The following is a 13,725-nucleotide window of genomic DNA, read 5'->3' as shown; positions in this document are numbered from 1 at the left end:
ATATAAGTAACCTTCCACATTATTGAGTTCAAGACCAAGTTCTTATATACAATTCTATTATTGTTTTCCTTTACTTAGTTTTAATGGCATGGAACAAGGTTTATAGGGTTTTTTTTAATTAGCTTATAGTCCATAAAGAAATAAAATTGTAAAGGATTCCAAATTTTAAGTATATTATTAATTTATTTTAAAACCTATCTAGTTTAGGCTTATCATTTATTCTTCATCTTAGTATAATGATTGTAATGATTACTAATCAAGTCGTTATTTGTGATAAAAAGGAACAAAACGTGCGTCTTTTGTTGATGATTGCATTTCGTTAAGGATTTGTGACTCACCGGATGCTACACAATCCCTCAGACTTTAGTTAACTTCAAAATATGTCTTGGTTATGAGTATCGATTTATTTAAAGCAATATTTATATTTGGAACTTTAAAAAATACTTTAGAAGATGTAAATAACATTAGATAAATTAAAGACCAATTTACGATGGAAAATTCTAATCCAGTTATCATTCCATTTCATTGTCTTATTAGCTATTATCTATATTTTATTATTTATAACCAACGCTCGGATAGGTACACAAGACACAAACACTTGGATAGTAATTATATTTTATAAAGGAATATTGACATGCATGTTTACTTTATAAACTAAACTATTGTTTATGATCAAAGACAGGAAATGTGTAAAATAAGCATACAACATCGTTTCATTACGCGATGATCGTTGATGTCTTTTATATAGGACAGGAAACTACGTTATATCAGGAGGAAACAAATATTATATACAAAATATAAGAGGGTTTTTAATGCCTCAAATAAATAATACCTTTTAATCAGATGAAATTTTACGGTTAGTTTTCTAATGAATTAAAAACCAACATATACAACTTGATTCGTAAGAGTTTTGATTTTACTGTTTAACCAATTTCGATGAACATACATACAGCGTACATATTATATAGCGTATATAGCGTGCTCTACAATTTATAATTATATAAAGCAGAACAAATAGCGCAAGATTGTACATGTATTACTTAGATTTAACAATTTTATGTATATACATATGATTTATTATAATAATTTAATGATAATGCTAGTACAGTGATAAAAATACCGTATTTCTTAGTCGAACCGCAAACCTGTTCCCATTAGTAAACACTTCACTCTAGTCTCAAATATAAACAAATTATTGTCTGTTACACAGGGACGATTCTAAAAGTCGCGCCAAGCTGCAGTGAACTTATGGGGTGCGCCTGCGCAGACGTTACAACCCGACCGAGTTCAAGCATACACTACACCAGCACGCCTCAGAAAATACATCAGCCTCTTTAAACATAACGGGGTCATCCTGAGTCAAGCGACGGACAAACCACAAAATACGGAAACTGCGGTTTAGGCGCAAGATAGTTTAATCGAATTTAGCATTAGGCTATCAAATTCTACAGACTTTATCAATAGAAATCAAAATGCAAAATTTACTGTACATTGCACAATAGTTAATACATAACATCAATCAATAATTTGTTAAAATTACACAAATACGTTTAATAAGCGTTACGAATTACGTTCATGTTTTTGAATTAAAATGGAGTCGTGAGTTGCAATCGTGTTTGAAGGTTGAAATAGTTATAGCATCCTGTGATCCTAGGCGGGGAGCGGAGTGGACACGACCGGCGACCGGACATCGAACCCAGGACAATGGTGACGCGACGCCTGCATTCGCTACTAGCGAATGAATTCTAAATTCAAAATAACAGTATACGTTTTTCATTTGAAAATTTTATGACAAATAAGATTGCTAAGGTATGGATCAAGTGTAGTAAAAAGATCACACATATTGGTGTTTGTTTTGAAGCTTTAAGGTCAACGAACTCTGGAGCTACACTGCGAATAAAAAATAAGCAATGATGATGAAATATTTATTTAAGAACTAGGAGTGAAGTTTGAGCGTACTTATAGCTACAGATATAAATTAATACATATCTTCGAGTATATGGAAACAAGAGCATGCATTTCTTTAACTTAAGTACTAATTGACTGTCGTTTCCTTATACTGAACATATTAATGCCTTATTGGTCTTCATAATGTTTTGCGATAGCGTTGAGAATAAATTGGAAAGTCGATGGATTTATCCAACTTAAGCCGGATAACATTTCGGACGGATCCAAACTTCTGGCCTTTCTACCGACACTTCTTTCTAAAAAGTAATCGTCATATTCCAAACTGTAATCTGGTAGGATGGGGTTGAATTTCGCGTAGTAGATGGCAGAGAAACAGGCATACAGAAGAAGCGCAGCAGTAAACAGCTGTAAAGAAACACATAACATTAACACGTGGTATGTAATATTAAAAAAAACAAAAAATCTTCAAAGTAAACTTGTTTGATCATAAAATTCTTATTCTTCTTAATTTAAGTTTGATTTACGATACATTAATTAATTAATATTTCTTTACGGTACAGTCAGTAAAAGTTAATTATTATTTTAAAACGCAGATGAAGCTTGGATCCTCAATTAGTTTAATGATCATAGATCCTTGAGGATGTTACGGGTTTGAAATTACGTTCGATTAAAATTATGTATAACAATATATTGTTCTAAAAGTGTGACATTTAAATATAATAAATTGTTGTTAAATTAATAAATACATTTTTATTATATTGCTTAATATAATAAAAAGTCTTTACGACAAAGGTTCTCCTAGCGGGAATTAACAATGATTCCATTAGGTCAGTTTTACTATTTGCAACAGTTAAATTGTCTATAGAGCAGAACTTGGTTATGATACAATTTATATAATGTTACAATAATATTATAGTCAAGTTTGTTGTCTTTGGTACTAAACAAAGTTTTGTATCCCTCACCCATTGTGCGTATTGTATAATTTAATAGCAGTCATTTTATTCACTTAACAATTACTGTTAACCTTTTTGGGCGCTCATTTCAAAATATTTATGAATTCTTTAATTAAAATCGTAGTATAAGCCAAGTCAGTCATGTAAACACACTGTTTTACACATCACCTATGACGTGCATTGTTATGTACTATTTTAACTTTACGAAACTTAGTCTGTACAATGTAACCTTTGTCGGTAGCAGATGGATTACAAGCTGCAAGTTCAATAGCACGACCTGCACGCTCGGCTTGCTTCACAAGTAACGCGTCATGAAAATAACTAATAGTCTTTTTTACTCATCAACATGCTTTAAAAGCTAAACATATAACTATAAGGAAATAAAACGTGATGCGCGATAGACGGACATCAATAAAAATTCAAAGGGTTCCTTGTTCATAACTTTTGATTTTGATTAATTATGATGCAGTTATGAATATCAAAGTTTTATTTTTTAATTTGCCTAAGATGGCTTAGCTTGTAAATCAGCCGTTTAATTTACATCATCAAAATCATAAAAAATACATTATTTAATATAAATAATTAAAAATAACTTATGCATTTTATTTATGCGGAAGTGAATCTCGCCTAAATCATTTATGATATAATAATCGCAGTTTGTGTATAGGAAGGTCTGAAGATTCCCATTACACTTTATGATCCACTTAACAATGAGATCTAATAAAAAATCCGGAAATATTGTCTAAAAACCTCTTTAACTACGGCCGTGAAAATAATACGATGTCTGACAACATCTCAATTGGCTACGTGTACTCGATAATCGCTGTAACACACTATAATACAGATTACGTGGGAATTCTATGTAATGTGAAGTCACAATAGCTTTGTCCTTTGTCATATAAGCGTTTTGAAGACATAAGCAGGTAAATACCATAAACAAGGCCCTTATATATTACATACATTGCGACTAACATTATGCCCCGTATGTGTTTTATGTATGCATGACCATCGCTTTAAAGTATGTCAATGTTATGAGTTCTACGTCAACTTTCGGTTGGACAACAGAATCATTGTTTTTGCAATCGGTAATTAACAACAATAATTTTTCGCTACGATGCGCTACAATGCGCTTAAGGCCATATCAATTTATAACTGCCTTGTGACAAAACGTTGATTTAATTTTCATGTTATAAAAATATTAATAGTTTAAGTTCCAAAGCGTATGTTATAGTGAAGTTATCGCACAAAAACGAACAATGTCTGGTTGAGTTAATGATTGAAACAGCTAATAACTATTAAAGTACAAATGATATTCGTCATTAATAATAAATTAATTATAACGCTATTTCTTACTTAATATATAGTTCACTTTGCAAACGTTGATAAATTTATCAATATACATTGGTATATGTAATAATTACTACCTATTATTGTACTATAATCAATACGATTCATATTTACTTAAAATTATATCTCTTTAAATAAATCCTACAAATATCTTTTTATTTTTTATTAAACTCCATACAAAATTAAATGAAAATACACACCTGGAAAACACTCCAAAATTTGAAAGATCCCTCGTTGATGATCCAGTCATAGTATCCAGCCCATGGATCAGTATATCTTCCCTGTTTCACGGGCTTGGCTGTTGTCGTTTCGACTTCGTGATGGTGGTCATGATGCTCGTCGTAGTAATCCTCAAACCCTCTCCCACTGACAGTGTCGTTGCTTGACTGTCTACGTCTGTGCTGTAATTATACACTTTTAAATTAAGTATTACACATTTTACAACTTCTCTATAATGTTCTTTTAATCCTTAAACTCCTAGTTAATTTGATTAGTGATTAGTGTACGTGATTAGTGATTAGGAGAAAACAAGTGTGGACAGCGACTGACTAGTGCAGGTGCGTATTAAATTGATTAGAAGCGTGTTCTATTTTTTTGCGAATGAACTGCGAGTAGTGACGTCGTGTGCGCCCTCCCATCCCCTCCACTCGCAGCGTGCCTCCAAACTATATGACAACTGAATTTACTTAACAGAGCCACTAAACAATAATTGGACACTACTTGCACTACACACCTGCACTAATCAATGCCAATTACTAATCACTTACACTCGCACCAATCAAAGTGAATACAGGCCTTTACTTAAAGCAAAATTTTATGTTCCTCTCTGGAGGTAGTTTTGATTTGCGTTCCTTAGACAATCTAATTCTTGAAACTCCTACTCATAAAAGTGAATTCTATCACTACTCTTTCACTGTGCAAAGTATCCTGCTATGGAATTCTTTACCAATTGATATCAGACTAGTCTTTAAATTTATTTAAAAATATTATTTTTGATTATTTTTCTACTGCCTTGTAATTAGCCTTAACTAATTAACCTTTGGATTAGCTTTAAATTTTTGTTTTACATATTATTTTTTATATATTTTATGTAGGTTTTATTTTGTAATTTTAGTTATAGTATATTTTGTGTTTTTTTTTTGTTTATTAATTATGCACTTCTTGTACTTTGCCCTCTTTTTTACTGTTCCATATTAGGGTTGCCTGGAAGAAATCGCTTGTTAGCGATAAAGCCGCCCGTTGCCTTATAACTTATATACGTATATCTGTTTTTTTTGTTTTTTATATGCCTGTATGATTTTGTATATTATGGTTTCGAAGTGTAAATAAATAAATATTATAAAAATGAAGGTTTTGTTTGTTTCGTTGAACATAAGTATTGATTTTTTAATAACTATTTACAAAAAATTACTTGGATAGTCACTTTATTTAGGACGGCTAACATAACGACTGAAACTATTGATATCAACATTGTGTCAGTGTGAGTCAATCATCTAATCTACCTAAGATAACTTGGTATTTGAATGCGTAATTTTCTATATAAATCAAAATTTTGTAGGGCCTTTCAACTTTAATAGCTTAGTAAAAAATATATAACCATATCGTTTGATTGATATTAAATATATTCATGTAGAAAAATCATCCCTACAATATAGTGAGACTAAAAACAAATTCCATCAAGCGTCAAGCAGTTGCTGGTAATACAATAATTTATAAAAACTATCACGTTATCAAGCTTAAGCATGTCATTTCCACTTAAGTTATTTTGCATCTGCAGGTCACGCATGCGCCTTAAGTTCCCTTTAAGTTAACAAGTGTTTAGTCAAATAGGGATGGCCTAAAGTGGACAATTAGCAAGAACGACACCCGCTAACCTAGTTCAGTGGTCCCGTTACATTGCCCTGGTTTTCACTTAACTATTGTTATTGTAAATATATTTATGAGCACAATATATCAAATATATTATCATGTAATAAAGAAATGGTGATGCGCAAACATGCCTTGTTATTTGAGTACAAAACGGACACATTCTGTTGAATATACTAATTTTTATTCAGATTTGGGTTCAAATTGAATTATATACAGTATTAAAGTTATTTCAGTACAAAATAAATTTTGAAAAACAATTATTGGCTTGGTACGTTAATCTCAATTAAAGATATTGATTAAATCCTAATTACATTTTTATAACCATCGAATACGTACATATATATTTTTTTTACGGCGATAAATTTAGTACCTACATTATATAGTTTAAAATATGTTTTAAAAAGGCACCGTAACGCGTTCCTGCTAATGTTAAAAGTTCCTAGGAAAAATATAGGAGCAAATACATCGACCGACGCCAGAGACCAATACGAACTTAAAAATAGATGTATGTAAAAGTTATACTTAATACATACTTACTTACTTAATAAATATATACTTCTATTCAAGCTCATTATTTCATAACTAACTACCATTATATACTACTCATATTGTTTCAGCTGCTCTAAGGCTGTATGACTGAAGTTATGCTTCGTTAACAATAAGTAATAACTTTTAATTTACCTTAACAGACGTAGTATTACTGGTTCTAGCAATTGCAGGTGTATTAAGCCTGTTTTTATTCATATTTCTAACAACGTCTAGCGCAGTCCGCAGGGCGGTAAGGATCATTTCTGATGGAGGCATCCCTGATGTTGGAGCTTCCTCCTCGGACAGCGAAGTAGCATCATCAGGTTCATTGCTGAAATTAACAAATAAAACTAAGAGTGTCTTATATCCCTAACAGTAAACTATCAAATATACTTTAATATATTAATTCCCAAAAATTAAAATAGACAAAATTAGCCCGATTACATCATATTCTCTCTATTGCGGTCCTGAATAGTTTAACCATTAACAATTACAATATACTTTTACTATTATTAGTTATTTGTTAGTGGCTGCGTGGAATTCTAGATTACTACACATCCTTCTTCGACAAATTTGAGAACTCTGTCTAATTATAATATTGTCTTTTATATAATAAATAAATAATAATTATAAAATCTGCGATCCAAGCAATAAATTATCTTTAAATGATGATAACTTTTAACCCGGAACTAGATTAAACAATGCCTAAACGGTGCTCTTAGCTAGGCATAATGTATTCATAAAACTCGGAAAACCTAATTAGTAATATATATTGACTGCTAGATACTACAGACACTAGACAGACAATAAAACTGGAATAATCTCTCTTGTTCTTCTTTTTCTATTGTCTTCCATAATTTTGTACGCGTTCATAATATGATTATATCTCTGATTTATAAATTATTGATAATTAACGAAGAGAACTTGTTTTAAAACCTTTAAGCTCTATATTGTATTTATGCAGGACAACTGGCTGAGATATTAACTCAACCAAACTTCAAATAAATTTTATCGAAACTAACTAAAAAAACTTACTGCAAAGGTATATATTTGTATTTGGTGTAGGGCGGCGTAAAAGGAGTCGCGGAATCGTAGCGCGCCGCCCCAGCGTTAGCGCCGGTCGCCCAAAACGCGAAAGCTATCACGCCCGCCCACACTAAACCGTGAAATGCCATCACCAATATATTTTTCGACATCACTTATGTTTCAAAAATTTAAATGCACTGTGCTCGCTGTGGTGATGTGAAATAAACTGACATGTCTAACATCGCACGTACCACATAACAACGCAAAGGGAGCAACTGAATTATGAATTCTACAAACAAACCGTAAACTCGAAGTGTCAATTTAATTTACGACTTTCTAATGCTAGTGAACTAGAGCCTTTATTAAATCTTGTCTCATGAAAGTCTACATTTTACTGTATTTTGTAGTAATACTCTCTCTCTACAGCATCTCTATGAAGCTATTGCTAATCTTATTATTGCCTAATTAAGAAAAATCAGTGCCGCTAAAACCTTTTTAGGTCTGGGCCCCTTATATCTGTATATGTTTAATGATCATTTAATAATCTAATAGGGAAGTAGGTGATCAGCCTCCTGTGCCTGACACATCCTGTCGACTTTTTGGGTCTAAGGTAAGCCGGTTTCTTCAGGATGATTTACTTCACCGTTTAAGCGAATGTAAAACGTGCACATAGACAGATATCTATTGGGGCACAGCCGGGGAGCGAACCTACGACATCAGGCATGAGAATCGCACGCTGAAGTCACTAGTCACTGCACTATATTGCCTATATAAAACGTATGCTATAAAATATATCCCGAAGAGCAGGGTTGAGAAGGTTGATCCTGGGGAAAATATATTATTGTATGTTTTAGAAAGGCATTGGACGTCACGTACTTATTTCTTAAGACAAAGTATCTGTATCCAGACGTCACGCAGGCTTGCAGGGGTATCATATGCTTCTATAACAGGTTGGTTGTCAACCTGTCAGTGCTGTGGTAAAACAGGTGCTAAAACCCTGATATCAAAAACTGATCTGGTTTGTTTAGAGTCGTTTTTAAAATTACCTCTACTGTTGTTGTAATCAACAGCGAATCGTATTTAAAATAAGAAGAAGAACATCCGCATATTTACAATAGAAATTTATTTGAAATAGTGATTAAATTGTAAATTTTTTCGCTGTTTTCCCATAAAAAATCCATTAAACAATCACCACATATCGTGAAAAAAGTCAGTTTCTATTCATGCTTAAAACACACCAATGCATGTGTGACATTTTGAGTCCGACAGTTTCTGTGTTAACATAATATGTACTTCTGTAGTCATCATATACAGATAAATGTGTTTGCATTCCCTGCACTGTTAATATGTTATACTTCTGAAAGATAAAACCTTTTGTCAAGATTTGAAATTAGTTTTACTATGTTTTAAGTTTTAATACTTGTCTAAATATGGAAAACGAAGGCAAATTTACACCAAGTATTATTGTTGTTAATAAACACAATGTAAACAATTTTTTTTAAATTTACTTTTACGGATTAAAAGAGCTGGAATATTCGGCGCCACTCTTTTTATTAGAATGCATTTGTTTGTTATAAAAATGTTTGTACAGAGCTGCAACCATAATACTATACATATTTTAAGGTGATTAATTTGAATAATTTTTTTATGTAAATAATCAAAATTGGGTCAGTGTGAAAGCGTGAAACTTCAATTTCATTTAATCGTGATTACTTAGTATTGCCGATTTCATTCCGATGGAAATTATTCTACGAGTATTCCGTTTATCGTCCAAACTCCAGTTAGCATTCTGGTCCTAATTTTGTGTGAATTATTTAAAATTTGTCATAATTCATTTAACATCTCCCAAAATTCTTTGGATCACGACTTCGATGAATGAAAGAAGAAAGTTGAACGTGTTAAGCGGATGGTGATTCTTCAAATATTTAATGTTATGTACATTAAATGTTTGAAGAATCCTAATCCATACCCAATGTACCTAAGTTGTTATTTAAAATGTTTAAATCTGTTTGGAATTAAACAGTAATAGTTACTATTATATATTTTTCTTCGTCTGTTTTCATTACATTAGTAGCTCTTTACAGTGTCAAGCAAGCGGTGCGACGGACAGTTATGCCCGCGTTTTCTATAAATGTTGAATTATCGAATTCACTCCCAAAATCGCATTAACTAGAGTAGTGATTGTTTGATTATGTGTCTTTGGCCAATTGCGGCTTAGTTTGAGCCGAAATTCATTCAGTTACAGAGTTCCCCTATTAGACACTGCTATTAGGGGCGAAATCATCGAAAACGTAAATAATAATTAAGAGTACAGCAGTACCTTCAGCCATAGGTATATATTTTTATTTGACGAGGTCCAACTTTTAGATTTCACACGATCAACAATTAACCGGAAATTCAACGAATCGTTAAAATTAAGTCATTCTTTATTAATATAGGAACACTTTCCTTTTCAAAATAGAATTAGAATTACAAAGCAACTTCTAATGCGAACGAAATACAACTTCATTACATTTTTTTTTACTTTTTTACTTTCATTAAAATAAACAGACTAACAGTTTGATTAAATATTATTAATCTCTATATATGTAGCATCGCTAACAATATTCTAAAAGTTCTTCAATATATTTTAAGGTATTTATAACAAACAAATTTTATATACATACTAACAGCTCAAAATTAACAACTCGATTATAATTTCACCAAGATGTAAGCATTGACATGATCATAACTGATAATTTCGCATAGTCAACATTTTAAATTATAGTCATGCTTATTTTTGTGGATTCATTTAATGAATCCCGAAGCAAACCCCGATCTAAACCTTGGTTTCTATTTAATATAATACCTACGTAGATATTTAGATATAACGCCGTACGTATCCTCTCTAAGCGAAATGAACAGCTAAGAAGATGGATAATGTGACTTTACTTAAAATTATTAATGTTTTCTATTTGTATAAATCTTAAAGGGTAAACATAGAACCATAACTATTATGTATTGTAATGTTTTATTAATTTCTTTCTTTGTAACGTTTTTCTAGGTGTCAGTAATGAGTCGAGTAAAAGGTAAGAGTTATACATAAAAATATTTATTGATGTTGAGAAATGAACAAATATTTAAAATAAATAACAACAGTTTTAGGAGTATTAAATATGTCCAGATCGCAACATCATATTACCAGTTCCTTAAATTAATATCTGTAACTGTATTTTGTTAGATAATTTTCTAATATGTACAGTTAAACTTAAAAGAGCAAAACATCTCATACAAAATTATTTTCTTTTGCTCTTAGTATATTTCTCTGCAGCAGTCGCTATCGCGTGAGTTATCCGTCCAGTCAATTCGTGCATGTTGTCGTGCTGAAGGAAATCATCGACTGATCTCTTGGAGAAAAATCCGGCAGTGGTCGTGTTAGGCCTCCAACTGTTAGGGTACACAATTTTATGACGAAGTACTGCCTTAATAATTAAAGCCCCCACATAAACAATAAAGTAAACGCTGAAGTATAGCGGTAAGTAATATAACTTTTTCCCTAAATAATAGTAGCTGAATCTATTAACACGAGGCATTTCTGTAGAAGATGGTGGATGATGTATATCATGATCATGATCATGGTCATCGAAGTCATGAGGGAACTTAAAGTCTGTTGGAAAATCAATAGGAAAACCATGATCACTTGGGGGACCACCGTAAGGTTTTATATCCGGTGGAGGCATCATCCCAGCATCTTTAAAATCGTTACCATTAGAATCAAGGAAAGGGAAATTATGGTGATCAGATGGGGGACCGGAATCACCATACTCAGGTGCTGAACCATATGTCGGGCCAGAATCTGCATGACCATAACTTGGGGGAGAATCATATGTCTCAGGTTGTGGAGCCTGAAGAGTGGGTTTCGGTTTACTATAGTGATATCCTTGAAAACCTTGATTTTGGTCCATAGGCATCATGGAGTTAACGTTGTTGGATGGCATATCTGGCTTATTATATGAATAGCCATTAAATGGTTTACTTATTGGTGCTACAGTGGGTAAAAAAGCTGGTGGTGATGGTGGAGGAGGCGCTTTATAACGATATCCAATATCCATCGATGGTCCATCGCTTTCTCCACTAGGACCAGAATATGTATCAGTTGAATCATCATCACTGGAAGTGAGTACTGGTGGTGATGGGAGTGATTCAGGTACAGGGGCTGGTGCTGGAAACGAAGGTGATGAAGCCCCAAAGTCAGAACCTAGGGCGTATGGAGGAAATGAATCATAACTTATGGGAGATGGCAAATTGACCCCGTTAGAAGGTGGAGGTGGGGGTGGAACCAGGCTAGCAGTGGCTTTTGGTGGTGAAGAATTTGGGTCTGATTGCTTTGATTTGCTACTGTAGGCCTGAGGTAAATAAGGTTGTGCGGGGTTATACCGATCAATTGGCTGGTTCTTTGGAGTATTTCCAAAATCTTGCGCTTCCCCTCTTACTGGATTTTTAGTTTCGAAAAAATTGTCTAAGCTAGTTAATAAATGATTTCCCTTTTTACTATTTGACAAAAGATCCCGCATGGGTTTTTGCAAGTTTTTCATTTGAAACGGTTTTAGATTAACATAGGGAAATCGGATATTTTGTTCAGTGCGAATTGCTCTTGACTCATTTTCAGCCGCGCTTCCAGTATTCGTTGCAAATCTGTAATTTAATACAATAGGTTTAAGCAACTACTAACAAATAATGTATCAAGATTTCATTTATAACCAATCTAATAAAATTAAATTACGCAATAAAAACAAAAAATTACCCTGGCAAAGCAAAGTTTTCGTCCATTGAGTCTTCACCTTCATCAGTCTTTTTAGGGGAATCGTTTGGTTCAGCTTCTGTTATATGCGCACCACTGAGTTCGTCATTATTCCCATCACTAGTATACTCATAAGATGGCAGTGGCACTTCATCCCATTTTCCATTTTCTTCATTAAGCTTCTCATTGTCTATAATGTGCCAAATGTTCTCTACATTACCAATTAATGTAGTCGTGGTTGAGGGTGTAGTCGTGGAAACTATGGAAGGTCGTTGTGTCGTTGTAGGCAAGTAAACGGGCGCTGGTGCCTTATTGTAAAAGTTGTTGTACATGGAATAATAATCGTTATCTTCTTTATGGTTTTCTACTTTGCCGCCATCTCTTTCCAAAGCCACGGGTAAGCCGTATTCTTCTTTAGCTGCTTTATTAGAGTCAGTTTCAGGTACATAAATTGGTAGGGCAGTAGAGGTAGTTGATTTCGGTTGAATCCTTTCATTTTCCAAAAGCTTTCTTATTGACTTTTTCATGCTTCCATCTGATTCAAATTCTGCAAAAATGAGATCAGGTGTTTTCACTCTCGGAGTAGTTGTCGTTGTCGAAGTAGTGGTCGAAGTTGAGTTCTCACCAGAGTCCATTCTCCTCATCCAATTGCGGTAATAGAATGGCGCTGGCTTTGCATCCACTTGAAAAGGTCGAGGAGCCGCGGGTGTGACTACATAAACTTGAGGACCGGGAAAACTAAGAGCCAATACATAATCGCTTATGAAAACCACTAAAAATATTTGTATAACTTTTTTTGTAACCATCTTAAATATATGGTTAGTAAACGGATTTCATAAATATTCGCGTCTACGAGCGTTCTGCTCGGTATTCGATTCGTAAATGTCCAATATACTGAAATGTATCCATATGCTATCTCTTGTCAACTGAAATAAATTGTGATAATTGATTGCGGTACTTTAGTAAGTAGAACAGCTGAAGCACGAGATGACCCAAGCCTATTTGTTAGCGAGATAATCAATGTCACAGACTGAGGCTCAAAAGTGTTACATATTTAGACAAGATATTTGATATAATATATACAGATATTTAAATTCAAAATCCAGTCTCCAGTCACCCACATTTTAAAGCATTTTTAGAGATACGAGTATCTTTAACGGAAATTATATTCTTATACCAAACATTTACTTACTCAATCTAAATAACATAATTTGAACGATATCAACAGTAAAGTAACGTATGATTTTAAAATATAGGCTAGCGGTAAGTGTCTCAAACCAAACATCAATCGTGAAAAGTTAAAAGTCTAATTAT

At 33.0% G+C, this 13,725-nt stretch overlaps 3 protein-coding genes across 4 annotated transcripts in view; all 3 read right to left on the bottom strand.

The window, feature by feature from the left end:
- The window catches only part of LOC125050566, a 36,557-nt gene extending 34,757 nt beyond the window's left edge, over positions 1-1,800 (bottom strand). For both annotated transcript variants that reach the window (XM_047650495.1, XM_047650503.1), the window contains exon 1: positions 1,121-1,800. The gene's annotated coding sequence lies outside the window, so the exon portion shown is untranslated. The remainder of the gene's footprint in view (positions 1-1,120) is intronic.
- Positions 1,801-1,911: 111 nt separating this feature from the next.
- Positions 1,912-7,864, bottom strand: LOC125050580. Its single transcript, XM_047650514.1, has 4 exons — positions 7,641-7,864; positions 6,759-6,936; positions 4,409-4,609; positions 1,912-2,313 (listed from the first exon to the last, which is right to left on the bottom strand). The coding sequence occupies exons 1-4, from the start codon at positions 7,799-7,801 to the stop codon at positions 2,077-2,079; spliced, it is 777 nt and encodes a 258-aa protein (XP_047506470.1). The 5' UTR covers positions 7,802-7,864; the 3' UTR covers positions 1,912-2,076.
- A 2,791-nt stretch (positions 7,865-10,655) lies between these two features.
- On the bottom strand, positions 10,656-13,522 carry LOC125055225. The gene is made up of 2 exons (XM_047657586.1): positions 12,415-13,522; positions 10,656-12,305 (listed from the first exon to the last, which is right to left on the bottom strand). Exons 1-2 carry the CDS (start codon positions 13,215-13,217, stop codon positions 10,907-10,909), a joined length of 2,202 nt encoding a protein of 733 aa, XP_047513542.1. The 5' UTR covers positions 13,218-13,522; the 3' UTR covers positions 10,656-10,906.
- Between the last annotated feature and the right edge of the window lie 203 nt (positions 13,523-13,725).

The sequence above is a fragment of the Pieris napi genome, chromosome 1, assembly GCF_905475465.1.
Source record: "Pieris napi chromosome 1, ilPieNapi1.2, whole genome shotgun sequence".
Classification (NCBI taxonomy): Eukaryota; Metazoa; Arthropoda; class Insecta; order Lepidoptera; family Pieridae; genus Pieris; species Pieris napi.
This window is presented reverse-complemented; position numbering and strand designations above follow the sequence as displayed.

What these genes read in the sequence shown, in the direction of transcription:
- LOC125055225 (XM_047657586.1), bottom strand. Translation starts at nt 13,217, where the DNA reads ATGGTTACAAAAAAAGTTATACAAATATTTTTAGTGGTTTTCATAAGC. An exon ending in GAAAACTTTGCTTTGCCAGG is followed by an intron (nt 12,306 to 12,414) that starts GTAATTTTTTGT and finishes ATTAAATTACAG; the next exon opens with ATTTGCAACGAATACTGGAA.
- LOC125050580 (XM_047650514.1), bottom strand. Translation starts at nt 7,801, where the DNA reads ATGTCGAAAAATATATTGGTGATGGCATTTCACGGTTTAGTGTGGGCG. An exon ending in TACAAATATATACCTTTGCA is followed by an intron (nt 6,937 to 7,640) that starts GTAAGTTTTTTT and finishes TGTTAATTTCAG; the next exon opens with CAATGAACCTGATGATGCTA. An exon ending in AATTTTGGAGTGTTTTCCAG is followed by an intron (nt 2,314 to 4,408) that starts GTGTGTATTTTC and finishes GTTTCTTTACAG; the next exon opens with CTGTTTACTGCTGCGCTTCT.